Genomic DNA, 27,365 nt, shown 5'->3' with positions numbered 1-27,365 from the left:
TGACCATAAAGCACTGTTGTAGTAACAAACTTCTAAGTATCTTTTCCCGATAATTAGCCCTTCAAGTCCCTACATCTTTGTTAAAATATAGATTTTTTTTTGCTGTTACAAAATTTTCTGAAAATATTCCAGACTCCAATTAATTAATAATGTGGTTGTTTGTCATTTCTATCTGGGTAGCCACATAAGAGTATAAAAGGTCAACGTACCAGAAGAGCAAGGAGCACACTGAATACTTGACATGGTGCATATGGTGTTCCATGTCTTACTGTCTTCTGTGCTCCCTGTAGTCTTGAGGGCAGATTTAGTCAGTCTCATTCCATGGGTGAAAAGCTGAAATGCAGAAGTAGAGTCCTTTACTCACAGTTACTTAGCTGAGAAGCATTAGGCTTGGAGCTGAACTGGACATTCTCCACTCCACTATTCTATCTTTTAGGTTTTCTCTCTGATCGGATCCAGAAGGCCGCACCAGTTACACTCCCACCAGCAGGGATAGAGTCAAAACCAACAAATTAAGTAAACAAATTTATGGAAATTATTGGAATATAATGACAGGAAGATTCCAGCAGTGCTTGTGGTTTTTCACAGAGATGTTCATTCTTTTACACAAGAGTCATTTATGAGGGCCTCAGCATATGCCACAGTCCTTATTGGTACCGAGGTTGTAAATGTGTCGGTACTAGGTATTAAATTCAAGCCTTACAGGTTAAGTGCGCAGTGCAGGCTTTTCACAGCCCATGCTCCCAAGGAGTCTGGGAGGAGGATGAGAGTCAGTGGCATGTACACCAACATGGCACTTTTAGTTCCATGGGTCAGAAGAAAGAAAATGAGCCTGGGACACTTCAGGGGAGGGACAAGAGAGGAGAGTAACATTTGAACTAATTTTTTAAAAGAAGAGCCTAGCTATTGAGACAGCTGTGTAGACCAGAGAAGGCGAGAGACATTGGAAGGGAAGGCCAAAGGCAACGACTTAAGGAAATAAGGTGAACGGGAATAAGATTTATGTGGTGAAAGCACAAGAACCGTGTAGACTCGGCTGATAAATAATGATACACTGAATTCTTTGGGATTTATTTTGAGTATAAAGACTGCATTCAAAAGAAAGTATCTCTCAGGAGTGTAGCTGGAGAAAGACACAGCTCAAGAAAGAGAAGTCCCTCTGAAGGAAATCCTGGAATCCAGAAGATGAAGTCTTAGCAGAACCCTTTGGAGAAGCACCTGAATCCCTTCAGGTCCCAATGAAGGGGTCCTGAAACAGCCCAGTGTCTCAAGATGAAAGGCCTCCCACATCTGCAGCTGTTGCTTCCTGAAGCGGTACCAGGGCAGAGGGAGTGAGAGATGCCGCAGCCCACCAGGAGCCAAAACTCAAGGGCAGAGTCTTATTATCTGGACACACTTAGAAGTTAGTGAAAGAAAGAGCGGGGATGGGCGCTCAGATGGAAAACCAGATGTACACAGTTTCAGATGTTTAGGTTTGCTGATGAAGTAATTTTCTAGACATAATAGAGGACAGATTTAAAAGGAAGAAAGTCTTGTGTCCTCATGACTACCAATAAAGCTGCCACAGTCAGTCAACATGGTGGAGTTTCAAAATCTTGTCATTGGACCTAACTTCAGGCCTCTGGGAAGTGAGTTGGTCCTGTTAGCACTCAGACTTCTCACCTGCTGACTGCCATAGTCTCAGTAGTCTGTTAACAGTCATTCAGAACTATTTTGAGATAAATGAAATTTAATATGCATGTAGGGAACGTTCAGAAGATGTCATCTGATGTCAGCTGCCCCAGGAAGCAGCTGTGGAGAGGTTTTGAAAATGTGAAAGTACATGAGTAAAGACAAAAGGAAATTCTAAAGCAACTCTGAGGGTCTCTGAGCAGGATCCTTACCTATGTGAGCTGAGTATTGCACCTGGGATTCCTCAATTGTAAACCAAAGTGAATGTCCAGGTACAGCTTCAAACACTGTCACCAGCATCGAGCACTGAGCATAGGCTCAGCTTCCCGATGTGGTCTGCAGCCAAGCTCAGCCAAGCAGCTCTGCTTGCACAAGACTTTATACTGGATTTGATACTAGAACTCTCACTATTAAACTCACAGCAGTCTTTGAGCACATCAGGATGACTTGTCCCTACAGATGCTTTCCATCCAAGATGAGGACAGAGGATGGGGAGGGAGGGAGAGGGGAGGGAGGGACTTCCTTCATGGTAATGGACTGGCTTTCTCCCGCGGCCCCACCTATGGTTTGGTTGGGACCAGTTGTTTGGTTTTAATTCTCAATAGCACATAAGAAACAATTTCCAGGTTTTTCCTAAGATCTCCTGGAGCAATATGGGGACAGTTTTGCAGATCCTTCACCTCCATCCTTTTTCTTCTCCATTAGAGTATAGCTAAAGCTGCTTCACCTCCTTGACCAACAGCACCTGACAAACCCTTCTTTGTTCTCTTTACATAACTGCCTGCATTCACTGTACACTCTGTATTGCTCTCAGTACTTTTTAAAGGGCAAGTACACAGATACCCAGCCAGAAATAGGATGGTTGGCTTTAGTTATCAACTTTACACACTCTAGAATAACCTTGGAAGAGAGTCCCATTGTCTAGACAAGGTTGACCTGTGAGCATCTCTGTGAGGAATCTCTTGATTGTTAACTGATGGAAGAGGACCCAGCTCCTTGTGGACAGCACCATTCCTTGAGCAGAGGTTCCTGAACTACACAAGACCATAGAAAACTAGATAAGCACAGAGAATCAGTCAGGCGGCATGGGTTCCTCTATTTCTCTCTGCTCAGTTCTCTGAGTGTGTCTTAAACCCTGCCTCTGTGGCTTCTCTGCAATTATAGGCTGTAACCTAGAAGAGTAACCCCAAGCCTTTTCTTCCCCATGCTGTTTTTTGTCAGGATATTTTATCACAGAAACAGAAAGGGAAGAACAGTGGTGAATGTCCTATTAGAGACTCACAATGTCTGTCTGTCCACCAAAAAGAAAACAAAAGCCAAGCACCCAGAGTAGCCAAGACTCAACACTCTTCCCTCTGTTTTGGTTTGCTAATGAAAAGTCTGCCAACAGTTTTCTTTTCCATGGTAATAAACAAAACTCACTGATACAGTTTTAGCCTTAATTGATCTAGCCTTGAGCCCAGGTCTTTCTAGTCCTAGGACATTGAGGTAACTCAAAAGAATTAAAATTGCAGCAACATTAAATAATCTCATTGGAAGAATACAAAACCAGGAGCTAATTCCAGGGCATACAGTAAATTATTTGCCAATTACAGGCACAGTAGCACTGTGCCAGCTCTCAGGGTGCCAAGGGGGTTGAAAATTCCCTCTCAGGCTCTGTGCACAGCCATTTGTTCAGAAGATACTGTATTTCCCAGAGTGTGACTTAGACGGTCCCTCTCCCTGAGCCCTCTCAGCCCAGAGCCACACAGCCAGTGTCTGCTTCTCTCCAGCTTTTCCAACTTTGCAGCCATTCACTGACTTGATTAACAATTCTCAAATGCCAGCTCACTCACCCATTAGATAAGACACCAACCCATAGCACAGTCCTACCAACTCTTACAGACATTTTTGGAAGGACTAACCTGAGGCTGATGTTTTCTTATATTTTGGGAAGTGAAATACCAGCTGAATTCTATGATTGGCAGGCTAATAATCCCTATTCATATGTGACACGTTCTTGGACAAATAACATAATTTAGTTAAACAAAAAGTAAAAGCAAAATAGAAATAAAATACATATTAGAAAGTCAGGAACATTGGCAATCTGCCATCCCCCCCCCCCCCGCCGTCCCCCCACTAACCTCCTGGACTGTTGACTCGACTGTAGGACAGAATCAACAAGGCTTTTTGTGAACCTGTAAGGCTTCACATTGAAAGCCCCAAACAGTAATTATCACAGCACAGAGTTTGTTTGGAAGCTCCACAAAGGGCATGATTTGAAAAGCCAGGTTTCAATGCTGAGTGAATGTTCTCACAATATAGACCATTACCTGCTCTGAATAGCAGAGAGCGTGTGTAACTGACTCATATACATGCATATGCAAAATGTTTTCTATGGGGTACAGAGATGGCTCAGTCAATAAGCGCTTGCCCCAGTAATGGAAGGATCTGAGTTCACTTCCCAGAATCCACCTTAATAAAGCCTGTCGTTGTCGTAGCATGCACCCACAATCCCAGTTTGGGGTAGGCAGGGACTAGCAGGTCTCTGGGCTCCATGGCCAGCCTAGCGGGAAAGTTTCAGGTCAGTGAGACATGCTTCAAAAAACAAGGTGGAGCTGATCAGAAGGCTCAGTGGGTCCAAGCATATGCCTCCAAGTGTGATGGCCTGTGTTCCATCCCCAAAACCTACTGTAGAATAAGAACTGATCCTATGGGTTGTTCTGATTTCCACACCTACTCAACGGCACACACACATGTATGTGCACACACACATGTATGTGCACACACATACTTAAAACTAACCATGGTGGACAGTGCCTGCGGAATACTGCTTGGGTTTGATGTCTGACTTCTACACAAGCACACACATAAACTCACATACATATACCTAGCAACAAAAATATTTAACCAGATGCATTGTACTTCATCTGATTATTTAATACACATGCTTCCTGTAATTTATTCCTTAGGTTTGTTAAGATATCTTGGTCCACTTTTACTAAGAGCCTGTGCTAAGTCTGAAGGACACTAACAGTGACTTCACTTCCCAGAAATGAACACCATGTGACTAAAATCATGGCTAACTTGGGGAAAGTCACAGGATACTGCAGAAACAACAAACAGAGTTCGTAATGGGGTGGCTTATAGCGTGTTCTACAAAAGAGGATATAGCTCTCCTTGTCTGGATTGACATGGCCTCTTTTCTGAGGTGCTATAAATGATGCTAAACCTTCCTTTATTTCCACTTTGTTTTATGTAAGAAGAAAATTTCAAGTGTTACCCCCAGTGGGGAAGAGGTTATTTGCTACCCACAAAGCCACTGTTACTTTAGAGGGAAAAACTGGAGCTCACAACATTTTAAAAGAGGCTCATGTCCTCTATGTCGATAAATAATGGTGCACAGAGTTCAACATTCTTACGATGAATGGTACTTCCTCCCAAAGAACAGATAAACAGTGAAGTGCTATTGCTTTAGAATCTCATTGAGGAGGGTATTAGAGCAGTGGAAAGAGGGAAGTCCAGGCCAGGGTAATAGCTGAGGAGGAACGAGACTTCAACCAAGTCTGAGTCCAATCCCTAGGGCCACAGAGGAAGAAAAAAACTAAGTCCTGCAGGACCAGTTGGCTTCCACACAGCTCAATGGGAGACATGCACCCCAACACATCCATAATAAATAAGGTAGTACAGTTTTTAAAAAATTATAGAGGAAGAAAATGCAGATTCCAGAGTATTTCAGGAAGTGTGACTTTACGGTTTTTAACACATGGTTACTGTGTTTAACACAGTGTTGTGGAGCAGAAGCCCTGTTGGACAAATGCTAATAAACAGTTACATAGGCTATTTGCAATTAGAACATCAAAATGGCGGTTGTTGAAATTAAACTGCCTCACAAATTGTTTGTCTTGAAGCCATTAAACATTCTCCTGAGACCTTTCTGTCCTGTTAATTTACCAAGATGGCAGAAAGGTAAACCCCAACCAGCCATGGAGCTATCACAGATTCTCAGACAGGTGGTACAATAAGAATGAGCGTGTACATTGCATATGTGAATTTAAAGCAAAGACTTGGATTATATGAAAATCAACTGCAAAATGTGTGCCTTTTCTCTTTTCCTTTCTCTTTCTCTCTCTCTGTTATTACTAACAGGTTTCAGATAATGTGCAAAGCCTTCCATAAAAAAGTAGTGTTTCTTAATTTGATTTTACAACATTGCTACTAAGAGGTCTTGTATAATTTATAGATAAAAATGCTCTTTACGAATTGTGTCTTCAAAGCACACATGCATTTTCAAGACTTGACACATTCTCTGGGTAATTTGCACTTTATCCATCCTCTTGATTTTAGCTGTCACATGCAAACAGATGTGGGAAGAAATTATTTGCAGTGAAATAATTTCTTAGGGGAGTGCAGTGCCTGTTTTCACACCTCTGGAGTGAATTAAAGAATATCCCATGATCTTTCAAACAAACAGGAGGAAACTTCGTCTCTCGGTTGTCTGGTTACTGAATTCACAGGCATTGTCAGAGCAACCAAGCTGAGATAATAAGGACTCCTTCTGCGTGCAGTGAGAAATAGCACCCTGTGCTCTTAAGATTTTAACACAAGGAAGATGTGCATTGTTTTTGAAGTCTAAAAAATTATTTTTAAGTTTTTATACTTAAAATTGTATGTTGAGCATATCTCCCCCTACCATGTTACCTCCCATTAGTCTCTTCTGCTTCCCCCAGACAATTTTATAACTACTTTCCTGTCATATGCCATACACGATAATTTTATGTCTCTATACAAAATCCAGGAAGCAAAAGCAAGAGAAAGCATATGTTATGTCTTCCTGAACCTGGATTGATTCTCTTCATGTGATGGTCTCAGTTGCTTTAAGTCAACACATCAGAGCGACACTTGCACACCAATGTTTTTTCAGCACTGCTCACAGGGGCTAACTTATACAGCCAACTGAGGTGTCTACCAGCAGAGGAATGGCTAAGAAGAACATGGTTCATGTGCACAATGGATTAGTGTTTTCAGTGATAAAGAAGAGTGAAGTCATAGCATTTGTAGGAAAGCAGAAGCACTGCTTTGCATACAAGTATACCTGCTTTACTTCTTTCAATATTTAAATATCCTGTGTGTGTGTGTGTGTGTGTGTGTGTGTGTGTGTGTGTGTGTGTGCAGGTTTGCATGTGCCATGGTACCCAAGTAGAGATCAGGGAACAACTTTGTAGAGTCGGTTTTCTGTCTAACACCTGGGTTCTGGGGAATCAAACTCAGGTCAGCAGGATTGGTGGCAAGGAACCTTACCATCTGAGCCCTCTTACCAGCCACTATTAATACTTTCCTTCAGCTCCTTAGAGCTTAATCCTTCATCTGTGTGCCTCCTAACTAAGTCCATGTACTCTCTCCAAGTCAAGGTGGCAAGAGTACCGAGAACCCTCCTTTGCATATAGCAAAGATGCTGCAGAACCAGTGTTTAAACCCCCTCCACCTCTTTCTTCAAGCCTCTGTTCCTAGCCTCATACTGATTTGGCATGTTAACCTTGCCAGGGTCTCTGGTAATCTGGTAATTTTACTGACCACTAATGTTCAGGTCTAAATGTAGCTTGCTCCCCTTTACCTCTCCAACAGCACATTCCATCTGTGATCTTTCCCCAGGGCATCCTGATTTGCCTAGAGTATGTGTTGAATCACACATTCTGTTGAAGTGTTTCCAATGTGTATCCATCTTCCTCACCGGGCTCTCAGTCCTATGATGCAAAATGTGGCCTTAGGATTGTATCTACCGGGTTCTCCCCATTATACCTGGGAAGACATGTATGTGGAAAGAGGAGCCATCACCAGGAGGTGATGTCTGAATCTGTGCTAGGGGGATCCATGGGACAAGGCAGGGTGAACTCTACAACAAGAAAGAAAGCAAAAACTCCAGAATGAAGAAACACTGTAGCCAAGATGAGTCATAGTGAGACAGGTGGAAGCATAGGTCAGATCACAGCTGGGGCACATGACATCCACCTAGTGTGGTCCTTTGCTGGACAGACTTGGAACAGAGCTCTAGAGAATTCAGACAGAGAATTCAGTGGACTACATTTCACGAACTGATAATGATGGGCAGTATGGCCCACGCCAGGGAAACCAAATCATCCAGATAAGCCACAGCTTGATTACTATAACCCTATCACCGAGAACACAGCAACTATATCGACAGTGGCTTTCAACCTTGGCTGAACCTCAGAACAGTGGAACCACCCAGGATGTTTCAGAGATACCCAAGGCCTAGGATTCAACCTGTAACAGAATATAGACAGCCTTTAGATATGGGGCCTGATTTCAATATTTTTAAGAACTCCCCAAGTGCGTCCATCACACAGTTGACTTTAAAACCCCGAAATTGTCTAGAGAAGAGCCCCTACTGCTTCCTTCATTGCCTACCATCCCCTAGGGAACACTCAGTGTTAATCCATGTCACACTAACCACTGAGGATGTACATTCTCCTCTCAATGAGATGCAACAGACATATATTGAGAGTTCTTACCAGTAAGTCTTTGAGTAAGTTGCTTAAACTATAAGCAGCAGCTTCCTTATCTGCCAGAGAACAGGCTGAGGAGTAGACATGATTTTTGTTACACTAACATTTGAAACAGTAGGAGGGAATCTCAAGATGAGAAAAACAAGGTTAGACTGTGGGATGCACAAGAGAGCCCCATGGCTATTCTGGTTGATAAGAATAATAATATCATCCAGGCATTTAGTATGTGGGAGGAACCAAGCCAAGAATTTTAACCGATTGCTTAATTTAATAAGTTTCATTTTACAAAAATTTAGGAAGCTAACTAACTTGCCAAAAGGCATGCAGCTGCCTGGGCTCGAGCTGAGGTGGGAAGCTAGACACACAGAGGCCAGGGCCTGCTGCTGTTTGGTACTCACATGGCTAGAGCAAGCTCCCTATACCTCCCATACCAAATAATCCCTAGAGCCCTTATATTTAGCTAAATTTAGATTTCCAGCCATTTCTGCTTCTTTATTTTCATCACACAGTATTTGGAATTATGCAAAAATATCTTGGCAGAAAGATAAAAGAGATACGTGCCATATTGCACATCTGAGTCCGCACACCAGTGATGTGTTAATGGCACCTAAGGATGGCATCATCTTCTATGACATCCTTAATACTGACTTGCCATCTGCAGTTTAATTTCTCTGAAGAAATCCAATAAGCATTCAAAGTACAGCAAAACAGCCCAGAGACATTTTCAGGTGCATAAATGCTTCCTCAACCTAGGCAGATTTGCAGAGCGGAGCCCAAGGGTTCTGTGTGATGAGGAGGATGCTGATCAGGAGAACTGTAAGAACAGATGGGCCGGGGAAGTATCCAGGCACCCTGGCAAAAATAGTCTTAATTCTATGTGTGTGTGAATGTGCACAGGTGTGTGCATGGATGGTTGTGAGGCAGAAACACCAGCTACAGACAGAATACTACAGAGGAAGAGTTCGGAAAAGCCCTTCACCTTCAGATCACCATTACCCTTTGCTTGCTGGCGCTACCTTACACTTTACTCTGAGAGTAAGTCACCTTGACCCAGATGCCCTTCACCTATCTACTCTGTAGCAAATGGTACTGTGATGGGGACGAGCTTGCTGAGCCTCAGAATGCTCCTTCCAAGTTATGTGCACCTCTCTCTATCAGTTAGGCATGAGAGGAAGGTAGTAGACATGTGTGTACACCTAACTTTTCTTTCAAAAGCTGACTTTTGTCTGTGACAGTTACAGAATCAGAATGGGAAAGTGTCTCTGTCTGGCAGAGGAGCGCTGAAACTTCTCCGCTGCTAAGGCAGACTTGCAAAATGCCGTCCCCTGACTCGCCCAGCCAGAAAATGAAGTGTATCTGTTACAGAGGCAGCCGCTGTGAACCCTGCTTATGTCACAGTGCTTCTGTTGAAAACACACTCTCACTAGCAGAGTTTTAAGGCTCCTATTAGCATCTTGTAAATTCCTATTTATCAAGAAATGTATGTGTTGCAGGCTTAAGCTCTGTTGGTGTCCCTTGTCAAATTTTCTTAAGAAAATTTAATAGCAGCACTTGTGTGCTCAGTGGAGCAACTCCAGATCTTCACGCCTGACGAAGCAGCCCTTACTTAAGAAGCACATCAAATAGGTCCAGTTTCCATAATCCTTTTTAACCCCTTCATAACCAATATCTTAGCTCCCATCCTTTCTGATTATTCTTTTCTTTATAAAGAATCATATATATATATATATATATATATATGTGTGTGTGTGTGTGTGTGTGTGTGTGTGTATATATATGTAATTCAAATCTGAGATTACATATTCCTTAGTTTTTCTATTTGTTTATATTTCAAAGATGCTTTTATACATATGAGCACCACATATAGGTCTGTGTAACACATGCATGCCTAGTGCCTATGGATTCGAGAAAAAAAGCATCAGATCTCCTGGAACTGGAGTTACAGATGCTGTGACCTTTCATGTGGATGCTGAGAACCAATCTCTGAGCCATCTTTCCAGCCCAACTTTAAAAAATGTATTTAAGCAGTCCTGACACTTGGTTTAATTTTACCTCTAAGTCTGAAGTTTATGTTTGGTGTGTGACCATTTTATTTCTCTTCTTTTTGTTTTTTGTTTTGTTTTTGTTTTTATTTTGTTTTTGTTTTGAGACAGGGTTTCTCTGTGTAGCTTTGGAGCCTGTCCTGGAACTCATCCTATAGACCAGGCTGGCCTTAACCTCACAGAGATCTGCCTGCCTCTGCCTCCCAAGTACTAGGATTAAAGGCATGCACCACCACCACCTGGTGACCATTTTATTTCTTTCCAAGTTCAACAAATAGCCTTATATCCATATGAAAATACTATAGGTGGCATTTTAAATTTTCTTTGAGGACTAAATGCTGAGGAAGAAAAAGGTTCTGTCACAGCTGCACTGGCCTCTGTGTACCTAGGTAACTGGATCTTGGAATGCCCTTCCCTAGTTGATTGTTCTCAAGCAGGAACTCACCATCACCCCCTGCCAACTGCATTCCCAATTCAAATTCTCTCTCCTTTCTATCAAATTGCCATTTTCACAACTTGGAGCCTGTGTTGATTGGGATCTTATCTTCAGGGAACCTTTCCTATTGTCCCAGTGAGAGAACAGACTTTTCTCTTTAATGACACAAATCTTAACAACAACAGTAACTTTCTCCCCAATGGCCTTGCCTGCTTCTTTAAATTCACTCATGCTCTTTTCCTAACCAACCGCATATTTCTTAAATCTTTCCGTCTGACTTCAGAGTTAACTATGAACGGTAGTTAATAACCATGACACAGCCCACATGTTATATTGTCTTGAAATTTCTTCTACAAAAAATGTAAGTGCATTATTTTTTGTTCTTGCTTAAACTTGCATAACATGAGCAGTACATTTTCAAATTCTTTGTCAGACTGTCACATGAACGATGTCCAGCCCAATCCTCCAGCGTCTCTTCTAAGGCTAAATGAGCACAATCTTTACTGCCTGCCTATCTGTTTTCAGATTTCTGATACTCCCACCAGAATGGTCTATTAAACTCTGCTTACAACAATTTTGAGCATCTCTAGCCCATAAGTCCAAACTCTTCCATATTTCTCCTACAAACTAGTTCAAATTCCTATGAACCTCATAGTCACATTATCACAGTAACCATCTTACTTCACGGCAGCAATTGTCAGTATGAGTTATTTCTTCATTGCTGTGATAAAATGTCTGTCTTGAGCAACTAGAAAAGAAAGGCTTGGAGTGACTCATCATTTAGGGGACACTGTCCACCCTGGTGGGAAGGCATGGCAAAGGGAATGTGTGGTGGCTGGTCGTAGTGTGCTTACAGGCAAGCAATCTTTTCCTTTTCCCTCTTTTTATTAGGCCAAGAATCCCATCCCATGTTATTGTTCTTCCAGATCCAGATATTCCCTCCCTCAAGCCTCTCTAGAAACTTCCTCACAGTCATATCCAGAAATGTGTCTCCTAGGTGACTCTAAATCCAGTCAAGTTGACAGTGAAGATTCACCGTCATGATAGTTTAGTTTAATTTTCTGGAATTCTAGAAGATCAGAAAAATAAACTTGAAGTGAAAACAACTATTTGGTCTGTTTAAAAAGCAGAACTGGAACTGGGGAGATGTCTCAGTAAATAAAATACTTTCTGCTCAAGCATGAGGATCTATCTGAGCTTGGATCTTAAGCATCCACATGAGAAGATGGGATACAGCATGTGCCTGTGACCCCAGGGCTGGAGAGGTAGAGATAGGTGGTACCTGGAGCTTACAGGTCAGCCAGTCTAGCCAATGAGTAAGCTCCATGTTTATAGAGAGGTCTTATCTCAAAAAACAAGGTAGAGAGTGATAGAGGAAAATTCTCTGCATCCATATCTGGCCCACACATATGCACACTCAAGTGCACATATAGGCATGCATACTTAGGTTGTACAGTATCTGACTTATTGTGGGATTCTGCAAGACCATGTATATGAACTTTTTAGGACAGTACCTGATATATGGTATGTATTAGCCACTACTATATTATTATTCTCCCACATTTCTCCATAAGTTAGATAGAAATCAGGATGTGGAGAAAGGTGGAAAGGTCCCAGGATCCATAGGCACAAGATCAAGGATAAACTGCTTTAGGCAAGGAGTGAAACCCTGAGCTTAATATTAAGGAGGGGAGAGGAGGAGGAAAGGAGAGGGTTTACAAGAAAGAAAAAGAGGGGGAAATAATTAAGCAATAGTTTTAAGTTTATGGGAACTTTAGGGGGCATTTGGCTTCAATCCCTGTGCACCAAGACCACTTTGAATAAAACAACACCATTGAATGTTCTGGAAGACTGGTCCACTTCACCCTCAGCCCTCCTCCAAACAACTTCCTCTTACAACACTGCACAATCTCTTTATTAAGCATCAAGAGTACCAGATGAATAATAGCCATTAGAGAAAACTTCAACAAACAGAGAAACACTCTGGGTGCCCTCAGAGCAGAATTTATGTATCCAGCAAATGAGACAAGCACTTGACCTGAGTACTTGGGCTGGGGGACCACTGTAAGACTGGCTTCTTGGGCTGTGGCCTCAAGAAGGATCCAGAGACTAAATAAGCTTCCTGCAGTTGTGTGTAGGAGATCTAGGAAGGTTACACGGGAAAAGTAATATGTGGGCTGTCTGCAAGTATGAAGAAGAGTTCAGCGTGCTGGGCATGGACATAGGAAATTAGGCATGAAATGCAGAAAGTACTAAGGGTGGCACTAATTCTAGTTAGATGTTTTAATAGCAAGCCCAGCATCCTGCCCTCTGGGAGAATTATGCTGAACCAGCCCAGACTGCACTTAAAGTAAATGTGAATGTCCTGTTAGTAGTTACACAGATGTGACCCAGGACACTGAGAGAGAGAGAGAGAGAGAGAGAGAGAGAGAGAGAGAGAGAGAGAGAGAGAGAGAGAGAGAAAGACATGTTGGTATGTCATCATTCTGACCACAGCTACTTAGAGTATCTTCAGTCTTTGTGATCAGGCAGCTGCATTTTTTTAGTCAGCTTTTCAGAGAGATTGTTCAAGTCTCCTGCGCCCCCCCCCCCATGACAAAGTCAAAGCCAGCTATTTTAAAGCAATTGCCCCATTCCAATCATTTATCACCTCACTAAAAGTCATTGACTTATGGCTGGCATCTCTCCCCCATCTTAAGTATAAGTTTGCCTAAGGAATCATATCAAATTATGTGGCTCTTCTCACAGCCCAACCACATTCCAAAGTGGGGGAACTCCATTTCATCATTTAACTCTCCAAGTATAGGTGTCCCATGTGTCTACAATTCCAGTGCAGTGTCCACACCGCTCTCTTATGTAGGTTGCAGAACGGGATCCTTTCCATATGGCTGAGTCAGTGCGGTTAAAGGGAGCCTTGCTCTGTTTTCTCCTTCACTCCGTTTCAAGGCCCAAACCATTTGTGGACAACACACCCGTGGAAATGAAGCTGCTCTTTCTAATAAATCCCTCAGCACTGTGAGGGGGAACTCCCTGACTTCCTTCCTGACTATAGAAAACAGCCAAGCTTTTGGTATCCTGCTGTTCACCCCAAGCATATACCTCTCTAGGAAGTAAACTTTACCCTTTCTGGGTTTTCTTAAAACTGACCAGATAACGACTTGATTTTTCAGTGCAAATAACCACGAATTACTACTTTAGTACAGCCTGCCCCAAAAGTTCACTGTTCCTTAGTTCCAGATTCCCTAGCCATACCTGATAATTTTGTTCCTTCATTGAAACCCCAGTTTAAGCCTGATTGCTAAGCTCATTCATTCATTAAGTATCCTCACTTCGCAAATATGAAGATTTGTTAAATCTGCAAAGTTTGTGATTTCCTACAGATTTTTGATCACTTTGTTGATACATAACTTACATAAAATAACACCTGCCCATATAAAGTATGCAATTCAACAATTTCCAGAGTATAGTACAAACTACACAAGCCTCACCTTAATGATATGTAAAGGGCTCTTGTTGCTCTCAAAAGAAACCATGTACCTATCCGGTTTCTCTCACTATCCCCATTCGACCTCGTCTGCTTTTCTACTGATTTCTTCTTTTAACTCCTTCTGCCCTGTGTTTTACTTATGTCTGAGACACACAGGAGCCAGAAGCCCAGAGTACTGGGGTGTGCAAGACTTCCCTATGGCTTCCCTCTAGGAGCAGTAACTGCTTGGCTTCCCAGCTCCAGCTCACTGCTGAGTAAAGAGTTTCAAGCCCCCTTCTATGTGAACTGATAAACTCACTTATGAAGGACACAAATGGGAGACACTGAACTGCTCTCTCAGACCCATGTGAGCATTGTAAAAAATACACAAATTTCCTGAAGACTTGCTCTAGCAATCACCAGGAGAAAAGCTGGTTGTCGCCCTGGGCATTCATGCTGATTGAGCCCAGGTTGCAGGAGTGCTGGTGACATGAGAGGACTCAGGGGAGAAGAGGTCTGTGGTACCTGCTCTTTGTGTGTGTGTGTGTGTGTGTGTGTGTGTGTGTGTGAGAGAGAGAGAGAGAGAGAGAGAGAGAGAGAGAGAGCCACAGATGTGCAGTAGGAAGCAGAATTCTCCCTCCAACCACCACGTGTTTATAGCCTTCTTATTGCAAGCATGTCACAATCCCATTGTGTCTTCTAACATAGGACTCCCTCTGAGGAGGCTGGAAGCTGGACGAAAGCCTCTCTCACTCTGTGAAAACAGCTACTATTCACTTGAAAAGAGCCTTCATGACATATGACCTTGTCAGACAGCATGGGCCAGAACTGCAGAGTGTGAGTCAGACCACACAGAGCCTCAGTCAATATGAAGCCAGGAGCCAAGCTTGTCTCTGCCTTCTGGATGTGGCTGAGCAGGCAGAAAGATGGATGACAATGGAAAGTGTTAGTGAGATTCAGCCAAGAAGAGTCCAGTTGGACAGCTCCTTGCCCTTAGATGCGAAGGACCATCTGAGTCCTCATCCCCAGATTCTGATACAGGAAACCAGCGATGAAGGGGAGTGATAAATCTGTGTTTTTAAACTTCTAGGGAGTATTGTAATGGTAAAGAGGAAGCGGAGTCATTGACTCTACCTCTGAACACTATTGGGGCAATGTTGCAGATGCCCCACAAAGCAAATCCAAAGACAATAGCAGGGTCCCCTTCCTTATTCTAGGTAAGGAGCAAGATGGGTAACAGCATTGGAAGCAATTGGCAGAGTCTTCCCATCATGACATGTCCATGTGTCCACTGGAAAGTCATAGACTTGAGAACAAAGAATTGTAATGATGACAGAGGAGGGTACTGTTGACATGTGGCATATCAGATTGGCCAACACGAGTCAAATCTGAAAAGCCTGTGGGTACAACTAGTTGATAAGAGGGTGTTATACATTTCAAATTTGCTAAGAATGTGAATTTTAAGTGTTCTCACCACAAAATAAGTAATTTAGGCTGAGCCACACAAATGAGTTCTTGGTGCAAACGAAGCACAGGGCAAAGGGAGTGTGCCAGCTGGTAGAGGGCTGTGCTACTCTAACTGAGATATTATTTTGCATGTCACCAAGGCATCATTTAATTTCCTATGGCCTTTTGTTTCTCTAGAGTCCGAGCCCTCGCACCCATCCATCTACAGCTCAGCAGCCTGAGGTCAAGAACTTCCCTGTAGACCCCAGAAGCCTTCTCTATATGTAGTTTTTCTTTGCTCTTCCCTGTTAATCAGCATACACCATGAAAAAACCCAACTTGTGTTTTCTTCAGAGATAGTATGATGGAGAAATGGAAAATAAATTTGGTTCCTAATAGCCATTTCGAAATAAGAATAATAAACTGTGCAAAAGGCAAATTTGTGCAATAAGCCAAGAGGCCTCAGAGGTCCACCTTCTCATTTCCTTTCTTTATAGACATCGGAAGAAGAGACAGGTCCTTTCCCATGGGATATCTTAGTATAAAGATCCAAATGCATAAAGTGTAGCTATTATAGAAACCATCCTCTTGGAAAGTGTAGCTCCAAATTATGTAAGCATATAAAATTAAAAAAGAAAAAAAGTGACCTCTCATAGCTGGAATCTAATCAGTGTCAACTACCTGTTAACAACTTAAGAACCTTTAATGTGGCTCCTAGAGCACTACAGTCTAGGTAAATGAATCTTTGGGCTGCCTCAGATTAGAAAAACAATGTTTCTAAGGAGTTTTTGCATTCCTTCCAGACAGCAATGGGTCTTCTGTGCTAAGTAGAACTGTGATCGTGTCCCACAGTTTCTTAGCACATTTGATTTTGCTTTAAGAATAAGTCTGAGCATCCCTGGGAAGTGGAGGGGTGCCATTCTCCGTCATTTTTGCTTTCCCTTTAACTGGGCTTTTTTTTGCCATATTCAATGAGCTACTTGCCCCAGATATTTAAAAGTAAAATATTCTCATTTCTACACAGGTCTGATTACCACGACTTCAAGGAAATTGGATCGAGAGCAGCAGGCAGAACATTTTCTGGAGGTAAGCGCATAGAGAGAAGCAGCACTCATTAAAATTGACTTTCACTAAACTCTCCTAACCTTCATCTCAAGCAAGAACCTTAACACGTCTAAGCAGTGAGTTTCCAAGGCAGGTGCTCCTCCTGGCCTGATTGATTCCAAATTCAGAGGTTTCCAGTGCAGTCCTCTCCATGTACTGCTAAGGACAGGCAGGTGTCTGCACGTCTCTGTCTGGACTTCAGAGTCTATCAATAATCAGAGAAGAACATTTGGGAGCAGACCCCTGTGGGCCTCAGCTCCAGATGTCTACAGGAAAAAAGCAACAGCATTACAGTTCAAGTGAAGCATGTCATTTGAGAGGATGCTGATCACCTCATTTCTCTTCCTGGGGAGAGGGCTGAGACTGAGAGGTGCTTCTTGATTCACAGCCCAAGATGACTGCTCCTGAAACTGTAAAATCCACAGCCATAATTCATTAAGACAGGAGCAGCCACAGTGGAAACTCTAAGAGCATTACTTCTGAGGAAAGTGAGAGATTAAAAGACAGTGTAAGGCAGCAGATAAGAAAACAGATACGAGAGAGTGCTGCGGGTCTTCTTTCTGTACATTTCCAGGGTCCTTATTGGGAAGCTTGAAGGAGTTTTATAGCACCATGATTTAAGTGTGACGGTGCGATATGGCATGGAGGATGATGTTCAAATGTGAGGGTATTATTCAGAGCTGATAATGTGCACATGTTTGAAATGCTCCTTTTATCCCTAGGACTTGCTCACATGTACCACACCTGCTCACACATACACAACTACATGCCTATACACACCTATACACAACTACATACCTACTTACCTACATGTGCCTCGAGACATTTGCACACCTTACACATATACTTGCATACCCCTACAAACTTACACACCTACACAAATACACATATACGTGTACTGCACACACACAGCTCTCAAACCTTATCCAGGAATCTCTTTGGAGTTCTTCTCTATTGACTTTTTCACCAGGAAGGAGCTGTGTAAGGAAACCTGGGCATTGAAGTGTTCTGCCTTGTGTAGCCTCAAGCTTTTCATCACACTATATAATTAATCACCCTAGACTTCTATTTCCTTCCCCTGAAGTATTGCAGAGAATGCATAATACTTATACCTTAGAGGGACACTGTTAGTATCAAACATTACGTTCTATAGCAAAGTATTTTTCAGAACTCCAAGTCCCATGTATAATAGAGTGTTGTTATTACAGCATAACCCTGTGATAATCTGTCTAAAACACCACCTTTATCCCATAAAGATAAAGACTACACTCTGACAAAAATAATTATAATAATTCTTTCCCCAAAATCCTATTAATGAGCTGAAACTCCAACTGTTTCAGGTTGGTGATGCCAGTATTGTTTTGTGTGTTTCTCTACTTTTCCAGAGGGAGCCCAGGAGCTCTGGAAGGGCTGAGTTATGAGACAGTTAAACCTGTTACCTCCCAGAAGGAGGAAAAGAAGACAGTATTTCATGGTCCATGGTACCCTAGGGAGGGCGTGGTACAGAGCAGAGATGATGTGCTGGAGAGAAGTGATAAAAGGTTGTTTGGGGTCAGTAGGCTTTGCTTCCCACGCACATCCCTGATGCTTACAGAGTCTTCAGAGACGTAGCTGAGTATGGAGAACCAGGCTGGTGCTTGAACTGGTATACGTTGGGGTCTAGAACCCAACTGCTCAGTGTGATACAAAACCAAGGGATGGAAGGTAGCACAGAAACTAATGTCACAGAGTTGTTACACGATTACAATTTAGGTGAGATCCTGAGTCCATCGACTGGCACTGAATAAGGGTTGAGGAAAGTAAATGCAGATGTAGACTGCATCTCATTCCTATGGGGGAAAAAAAGAAACAGCAGTCTGGGCAACTGCAGTGCAGCCTGGTCTGTGCCTGTGACTAGACACTACCCAGTCCCTCTGCAGACTGAGGGCAGGAATGAGAGGCCATATGATAGTCAAAGGAAGAAGCCACTGAAAAGGTACAAAGGGAATGCCTGAGTGTGGGGGATGGGCTGGTTAGGAAGCCCTATTTAAAGAGGGGACAGTTGATGGCTTGGTTCTGAGATTCTGTCCAAGAAACAGAAAGTAGAGGAGAGTGTCAATGGGGAGCAGGGCAGAGGGTGAGACGGTGGGAAGTCAAAGTGAAAAGCAGCAGGTTGACGCAGCAGTCAAGATCCCATACTTCTGTGCAGCAGACAGTCATCAGCCTATCGACAAGAGTCCAGCAGGGCAGGGCTGTAGTGATATTTGCTCCGCCCATGACCTTGGGCTAGTCAGTCCAAAGGAAGTGGTGCTTCCTGCCATTGTACATGACCTCTTATAAGGAGCTGAAAAAGGGTCACATGCCCTTCTCCCTGCTCTTGCCTGTGAGGTGGATTTGCTCTGGGTCAGAGCAGAAGACGACTTCTGCTGTCTACTCCGTTCTGTATTCGTGAGTGTATTTTCTCAATTTTTATCTTAATAAATTCTGTTAGTCATTTAATAGACTCACGTGGATTGATCGTAATACAGGGCAGCAGAGACAGTGAAAGATTGGGGGATGTAGACCCAGGAAGGACAGTGTGACCTGGGGGAGGGTGAGGACAATGTTGATAAAGAAGGAAATTATCTACTCCAGACCCCAGCAGGGATCCAGGGACAGGCTTGAGGTTAACTTTCTAAAGTTTCCACAGTTGGGAATTTAAGGGTTCTGGGTCATCTGAATCAGACCAGTGTGCCCCAGGGCACATCTCATTGCCTTCCCAGTTCCATGCCACACTGTCCTCAAAAGTCTACTGAGACTCCAAAGCCAGCTGGATCTCTCTCTCCTCTCTTTCTTCTTTCTCTCTCCTCTCTTCCTGTCTGTTTCCCCCTCTTCCTCCCTCTCTCCCTTCTCTCTTTTTCCTCTTTTATTCATTCTCTTGCCCTCAACCTTTAAATTTTATATTTTATAGCCATTGTGTTTTTATTTTGTGTAATGTTACAGGACAGTTTGAATATACCCATTTGTTTTAATTAATTATGGGAGGAATATTATAACTAATATTAAGTTATATTAACTATATATTAACCAATATAACTAATTATTATAACTAATAGTCCTGCAAAAGTAATGCTTGGTAGTACAGACTGGAGTTCTCCATCGTTGTACATAAATTTTTGTAGCTGCTGATCCATTTGGAGAATCCTGAGTGTGGGAATTAACCTCTTGGGGAGTTTAATTGACCAGGTAACACTCTGATCCTCTAATGTTCATAGTTACCTCTGGTGTACTTCATAGTTTTCCTTTCTAATAAAATGAAGTTGACTTTTCTTGAAAGAACCTGTTTGAAAGCCAACAGGGCACATACACCCTGTAAAAGAAACCCAGAGGACATGGGTGATTGGGTGTTGGTGGCTGTCCCCATGATAGAAGGCACCTTAGTTATACCTTGATTAAAGATACTTTGATTGTGTGTGGGATGCATGGACTTGTGACTCTGTAGAGAAGTCACATTAACCTGTGGCTGTCATACTGTTCTGAATCACACCTGTGACCCCATTACTCAGGAGGCTGAGGCAGTTGAACCACAGTTCCAACTAGTCTAGTCTCCATAGGAGACTGACTCATCTCATCATATCATATCATATCATATCATATCATATCTTAGGAAGCTGGTTATTCCCAGAATCCAGAGAACTTGAAAATGCAGAAGAGCATCAAGGAATGAAGACAGAGTGGCATACAAAGGTTCTGCATCCTCCATGATTTCTAAGTGTTAATTCTCAATTACCTTGGAAGTCACTTATGTGAAGATACTCTGCTGCTCTTCTCTTACCTTCACAGATGCAAAAATAGACGTGTAGCTCATGCATTCAAAGTTTATATATCCTTGACAGGCAGCCGTGGCTGTGGTGTGGGAGGCCAGTGACTACACCCACAGTTAGTGTTGGAAATAAACACATTAATTAGTGAATAAGCATCATGGCTTGGTAGTTTTGGCTTTGGTCCAGATTACTCCATTTTCAGAGAAATCAGCTACAAAGTAAGTAGTAAAGGCACTAGCTCTTTCTTGTAGTATAATCACTAATGTAGATTATACTACAAGATATACTTCAGCGTCTTCCCTACCAGATGCTGAAGCACCCCAAAGGCATAAAACTCCATTTCTCCAGGTATTGAATCAAGGCCACTAGGGAAGCCAGGCCTTCATTTCAGGAGTGTCTGAATCTGTTAGACTACGGAGCTCAGATGTAGTCTTGGACCTCTCTAGACCACATATTCCTTGTAGATGAATTTCTAAACTATCTTATTAAATAGAAAACACGGAGCCAGATATAGGGGTGAAAACCTGAGAGAGATCAGAGGAATAGGAACAGCCACATGCTAACCTCACCTCACCAACTCCGCAGCTTCCAAAAGAACCAGTTACTTCCTGTCTACCCACGCCCATATGCCTTGCTGTTCTGCCATCTGATTTTCTCTCTCTGCCCAGCTACATCACTTCCTCTTCCAGCCCAGCTTTGTCACTTCCTATCTGTCTGTACAGACCTACAGACCTCCATGGTTAACTAGTGTTGACATTTAAGGTGTCACGCCTGGCTCTGTTCCCAGTGTGACCTTGAACTCACAGAGATCCAGACAGATTCCTGCCTCCCAAGTGATAGGATTAAAGGTGTGTGCTACCGTTGCCTGACTTCTGTGTTTACTTATAATGGCTAGCTTTTTCCTCTGATCTCTAGGCAAGCTTTATTTATTAGAGCACAAATAAAATCTCACCACAATTCCTCCCCCATAAAGAGAAGTAACATGTCCAGAAATCCACAAGGATACCTTCACAATAGACTACTGGCAATGGTCGAGAGACAGCCCGAAATGACCTACTCTGGTGATAGGATGGCCAAACACCCTAATTGTCGTGCTAGAAACCTCATCCAATGACTGAGAGAACCGGATGCAGAGATCCACGTCCAGGCGCCAGGTGGAGCTCTGGGAGTCCAATTGGCGAGAAAGAGGAGGGTTTGTATGAGCAAGAATTGTTGAGACCAAGGTTGGAAAAAGCACAGGGACAAATAGCCAAACGAATGGAAACACATGAACTATGAACCAACGGCTGAGGAGCCCCCAACTGGATCAGGCCCTCTGGATAAGTGAGACAGTTGATTAGCTTGACCTGTTTGGGAGGCATCCAGGCAGTAGGACTGGAACCTGTCCTCAGTGCATGTGCTGGCTGTTTGAGGGACACTTGGCTCAGCCTGGGAGGAGGGGACTGGACCTGCCTGAACTGAATCTACCAAGTTGAACTCAATCCTCAGGGGAGTCTTTGCCATGGAGGAGATGGGAATGAGGGGTGAGCTGGGGGGAAGGTGGGGGGTGGAGATCCGTGGCTGATATGTTAAATTAAATTAAATTATAAAATTTTAAAAAAGGAAAAAAAAAGAGGAGTAACAATCTTTGTCTCTCAGTTGATGTAAAGAGTAGATGAAATGACAGCTGAAAGGCGCTCAGGGTGTGGATGTTAGGGAATGTGTGTGAACAATGAAGGTATGGTCAGTACAGACTGGCATTCTTACCTCTGTGTTCTACACCTGGGGAAATCTGACTGCCGTGTGTATGACAAGACTGGTATCACCCTGAAAGAGTATGTTGGAGGCATGATCAGCACATGGGAAAGAGTGTGAGCTCAGAAATAGAAGCCGAGGGCCTTGTGCCTCCTTCCTTTGCAGGAGGATTGCCAAGTTAAATTTTCTCCAACTATGGTTTTCTTTATCTGTAAAATGGAAGTCGCAATACCTTGATTTATATACACAAGGCACAGAGAGCCAGGCACTTACAAAGCCTCCAAAACACTGCCAGCCCCTCCCTCTTCCTTCTTCTCCTTTCTCCCTGTCTTCAGAAAAACACCATCAGTTACCTTTCTTTTCTGTAGCTGCCCCAGCTGTTGACTCTCTCATAGTGAATTGATAATTCTTACACAAACACACACACACACACACACACACATACTGAGTTCTGACTTAATTGTGTGTGTCTTTATCTTGCTTACAAAAAGAGCATGATTCTGCTTCTCTTTTGCTTTTGAAATGATGCTCTGTTAGGGGCTGGATATTCTGATTAAAATCTCCCAAAGAGAACAGAGAAAGTATTTTATTTGTAAATCAAAAAATATGACAGGACAGGACCAAGTAACCAGTATAGAGACAGCAAATGAGAAATTATGGTGAATATGTGTATAACTTGAAGTAGCTGAGAGAATATGGTGAGAGTTTATACAGTAAAATTGGTATAAATGTCAAATCATAGCAGAGATATACCTAAACCTGTAGACATGTGTATTATTTAGTGTCTGTCTTTCTCATGAACTCATCCATCATCTTCTGTAGGATGCAACTCATGTGACTCTGATTTTCTGCATGCCTGGAAGTCTCTTCACTTTCCTATTAATTAAGTTTATCCTTTGACAATTTTATTCAGATATTTAATTTAATCAGGCATTCTGGTTACTCTCTCCCCACAATTAGAGAAATGTGCTGCAGTTCAGTAGTTTGTACACTACTTTCTCTTGGCTCAGATGTAAATCCATTTGCTAGTGAATGTGTTTCCGGGGACTTCTCTACTTTGCTAAGCATCTGCCTTTGAAAGATGATAATTTCTGTAAAGACAAGTACAACCTCACTTCACCCTGGTATTTCCAGAACTTAATTCTAAGAGAGTTGGAAGGTGTCTCCTGGGTGTCCTGTATCAGCCACTTTTCCTGTTGCTGTGAAGGAAGGAAGGGTTTTTGTCTCATGTCATCCCACTCTGCATAGGGGCCACTGTTTGAACCACAGCCTGTGTTCAAAGCCCAAGAGCAGTTCCTAAATCAGTTTCCTATTGGAATCTGTCACCCCCAGAAGATGACAAATACCTAATCCAGAAAGAACATCTTAGATTTTTTTTATGATGCACTGTTGTGATCCCTGGCATACTACTGTGCACTTTTAAAGATGCTGATGCATCAGGATTAGGCATGGAGCTAAGCTCTGTGCTAATATATACTTTTCTATGATGCTATTGAAATGGTGTATACTTCCAGGTAACTACTTCAAATAAAACAGAAAAACATCAACGTTGTTTACATAAACTACTCTTTAGTGCCTCATAAACACAAAACTCTCCAGACCAGGCAGCCAGAATCCACAGAGGGATCTGACCAAACTAGACCATCTTCATCACCTGAGAAAGGCATGATTCCTTCTGCATGCCTCTGTGTCAGGAAGAACCCCTCAGGCAAAGTCTGGCCTTTCCAAGCCTCTGAAGGGCTCTGAGGAGGTGGCAGAGAAAGCAAGAAGCCATGCTAAATTCCAAACTTTACTCTAGCCTTATTAGCAGAGATCCAAACTAGCAGCAGACAGGCTCTCATAGTTTGCAGGAATTGGAGATCTTCTTGCTGTTTTTGACGAGGGAACATGATAAGGTTTTTTATTTATTCAACATTTATTAAACAGCCGATATTCTGTATCTATCAGCCATAGCCAGAGCATGCCTCTGCATGAAAAATCACAACCCCCTGCCCAAGGCCATGACAAATCCAGGACCTGCACTTCAGTACATGTGCAAAGCCATCTGCCCCTCTTCATAAATGTTTCCAAGGGCAAGTCACTTAAAAATTCCTGTAGACCATGTATTGCAAAATAAATTAAAAAAAAAATTCCTGTAGACCAAAGGGACATTAGCATATGAGGAGGACTAATCAATTTCTGATGATTTAAAGCATATACAGGGACCAGGTTTTTTTTTTTAGGCCACCAACCACCTCTCAATCCATGACATGGAGATTTCTTATTAGTTATAAATGCTCAGCCTACCTTAGGCTCGTTTCTGGCTAGCACCTATAGCTTAAATTAAGCTGTTTCTTTTTATCTACCTTTTGCCTCGGGTTTTTTACTTTCTTTCTTTCTGTGTATCTTACTTTCACTGCTTCTTGTGTCTGCTGGCTGGTGGCTGCCTGGCTTCTTGTCCCAGGTGTGTCCCTTTCTTTCTCTCCTCCTCCCTCTCTTGTTCTTCTCTCACTCTTTTCTCCTCCTATTTATTCTCTCTGCCTGCCAGCCCCACCCATCCTTTGTCTGCCTAGCTATTGGCCATTCAGCTCTTTATTAGACTAACCAGGTGCCTTAGACAGACAAGGTGAAACAGGTGCAACACGTCTTTACATAATTAAACAAATGCAGCAAGAACAAATCTAACACACCTTTACACAGTTAAAGTAATATTCTACAGCATAAACAAATGTAACACATCTTTGCATAGTTAAAACAATATTCTACAATATAAACATCCACATACAAACACACAGAGAGGCAGAGACAATATGCATATGCACACATACATACATATACACACTTACATGCACACACAGGGATATAGACATATATGTACATATATACACATATGTATGCACACTAACACACAAATTCATATGCACACAGACATATATACAACATGCACATACACACTCAGACACACAGAAATATATACCTATACATACATATATGCACAAATACATAAACAGAATAAATACAAGTGCACGTGCACACATATATACACACATACATATACACACATATATATGCATACGAACATATGCACCCACATGCATATATACGTATATGCACATAAATACATACAATATATACACTCACATGCACACACAGAACTATACCTGCATGCATATGTACATACACACAAATACATATACACAATAAACACAAGTGCACATTTACACATATATACACACATACATATACACACAGGCATACACATATGTACCCACATGTCCACATACATATGTACATATATGCATACACTTAGATACATAAATATGTATGCACACAACACACATATACATACACATACTCATGCACATACATTTATCCATCTATACACACAGACATACATACAATATACCCACCAACCCTACTCACCCATACACACATACATATATGCATAATACATACATTTATACATTAGTACATATACATACACACAAACACTTATGAAAGGGAGAAAAAACTAAAATACTCTAAACTCTTAAATTTTCGACTGACTAGAGTAGGATGTAGTCAGAAGTTTTCCTGTGTCCCGCATGGCCGCACCCGCCAGACATTCTATAAGACACAGGAAAAAGTGACTAAGAAACTCTAGACCTATGTGCTGAAGATGATGAATGCCCCAATGTTACAAAGGAACTTTGGATGACTGTCCAGGCAGTCAGCTGTCTCTGTCATTCTAGATTTTTGGAAGTTGCTTACAATGCACTTCCTGTTTACTTAGGTAATATTATATCCTTCTGGGGTCTTTGATGGAGTTGAAGACTAGATAGTTATAATTATAATTTTCCTTGGTTATAATAAAAGATAAATTAGATATGAAACTTTAGACTCACAAATATAGGATAGATAATAAAATATTTTCTTTAATTTTGCCAAATACAAATAGACTAGATATTGTAACTGTAATTATTGCTTGATAACTTCTTATTATATGTAATTTTATTATGTTAAAGTTAAACCCTTCCTTTTTGATTATACAGAAAAGGGGAAATGATGTGGAATGTCTTTCTGTATGCTGTGAATATGTGTTGCTCTGATTGGTTGATAAATAAAGCTGCATTGGCCTATGGCAAGACAGCTTTGAGGCAGGCAGGAAATCCAAGCATATAGACAGGAACAGAAAGGAGAAGCAGAGAGACACCATCCCACCATCCAGGGAGCAGCATGTAATGGCACGCAGATAATGCTACAGGACATGTGGCAAAACATAGATTAATAGAAATGGGTTAATTTAAGTTACAAGAGCTAGTTAGTAAGAAGCCTGAGCCATACGCCATATAATTTACAATTAATATTAAGCTTCTGAATGATTATTTTATAAGTGGCTGCAGGACCACGGGTGAGAGAGATTTGTCTGGACCATGCAGGGCCGGGCAGGCCACAGGAAAACTTCTGACTACATTAGGATTTTAAGGAGTACAGTTACTTTGAATTATGAAATGGTTTCCAACATGTGACTATGATGTACAAGCATATAATACAAAACATATATTCATGTTGCAGGAAAGGAAAAAGCAGAGAGAGGGAGACATGCAAAAGGACATAAACAACTAGAAAAACTTTAAAAAGAAAATTTAATAGCATCCATAATTTCCCCAACCAATAGTAATCACTTTTTCTATTTTGTTATGTGATCTCTCAGAACATGTTTGCTTTTACATGCATTCACATATCTAGTACATGTAACCTCACATAAAAGCTGTCAAATATGGCTGGAGAGAGGCTCAGTGCTTACGGCATTTGCTGCTCTTGCAGAGGTCCAGAGTTTGGTTTCCAGCACTCCCATCAGGTAGTTCACTGTCTGTAACTCCAGCTCCAAGGGCTCAGGCACCATCTTCTGACCTCTGTGGGTACCTGCATACATGTGCACACACATACACATGCAGGCATCTACATACATATAAATCTTTAAATAGCTGTCAAATCTATTGTAATTTTGTACATATTCTTTTAAAAAACATTTCTCATCTATTGTGCTCATTTATACATTAACAAATTCCTGTTCCCCCCATAGGATCTCATTAGACAGTACTCCATGGTAGTAGACTCTGTAATGACCTTAAGCAGGGAACCACCCATCAGAGGACTGCATGGATTTTGCCCGCCCTTCCTTCTAGACCCTCTGCTTACATGTCTGTACTGTTGGTATAC

The 27,365-nt window shown here is 42.1% G+C and overlaps 1 protein-coding gene across 10 annotated transcripts in view; it reads left to right on the top strand.

Moving 5' to 3' along the window:
• Fat3 (FAT atypical cadherin 3) overlaps window positions 1-27,365 on the top strand; it is a 621,862-nt gene that overhangs the window by 425,125 nt on the left and 169,372 nt on the right. For all 10 annotated transcript variants that reach the window (XM_052753008.1, XM_052753043.1, XM_052753024.1 and 7 more), the window contains one exon: window positions 16,589-16,650. In XM_052753008.1, the coding sequence (XP_052608968.1) occupies window positions 16,589-16,650 (62 nt within the window). The remainder of the gene's footprint in view (window positions 1-16,588; window positions 16,651-27,365) is intronic.

Source organism: Peromyscus californicus, unplaced genomic scaffold (assembly GCF_007827085.1).
Source record: "Peromyscus californicus insignis strain IS unplaced genomic scaffold, ASM782708v3 Scaffold_11__1_contigs__length_118956290, whole genome shotgun sequence".
NCBI classification, from domain to species: domain Eukaryota; kingdom Metazoa; phylum Chordata; class Mammalia; order Rodentia; family Cricetidae; genus Peromyscus; species Peromyscus californicus.
The sequence above is the reverse complement of the archived record's forward strand: the minus strand, read 5'-3'. Positions and strand labels throughout refer to the sequence as shown.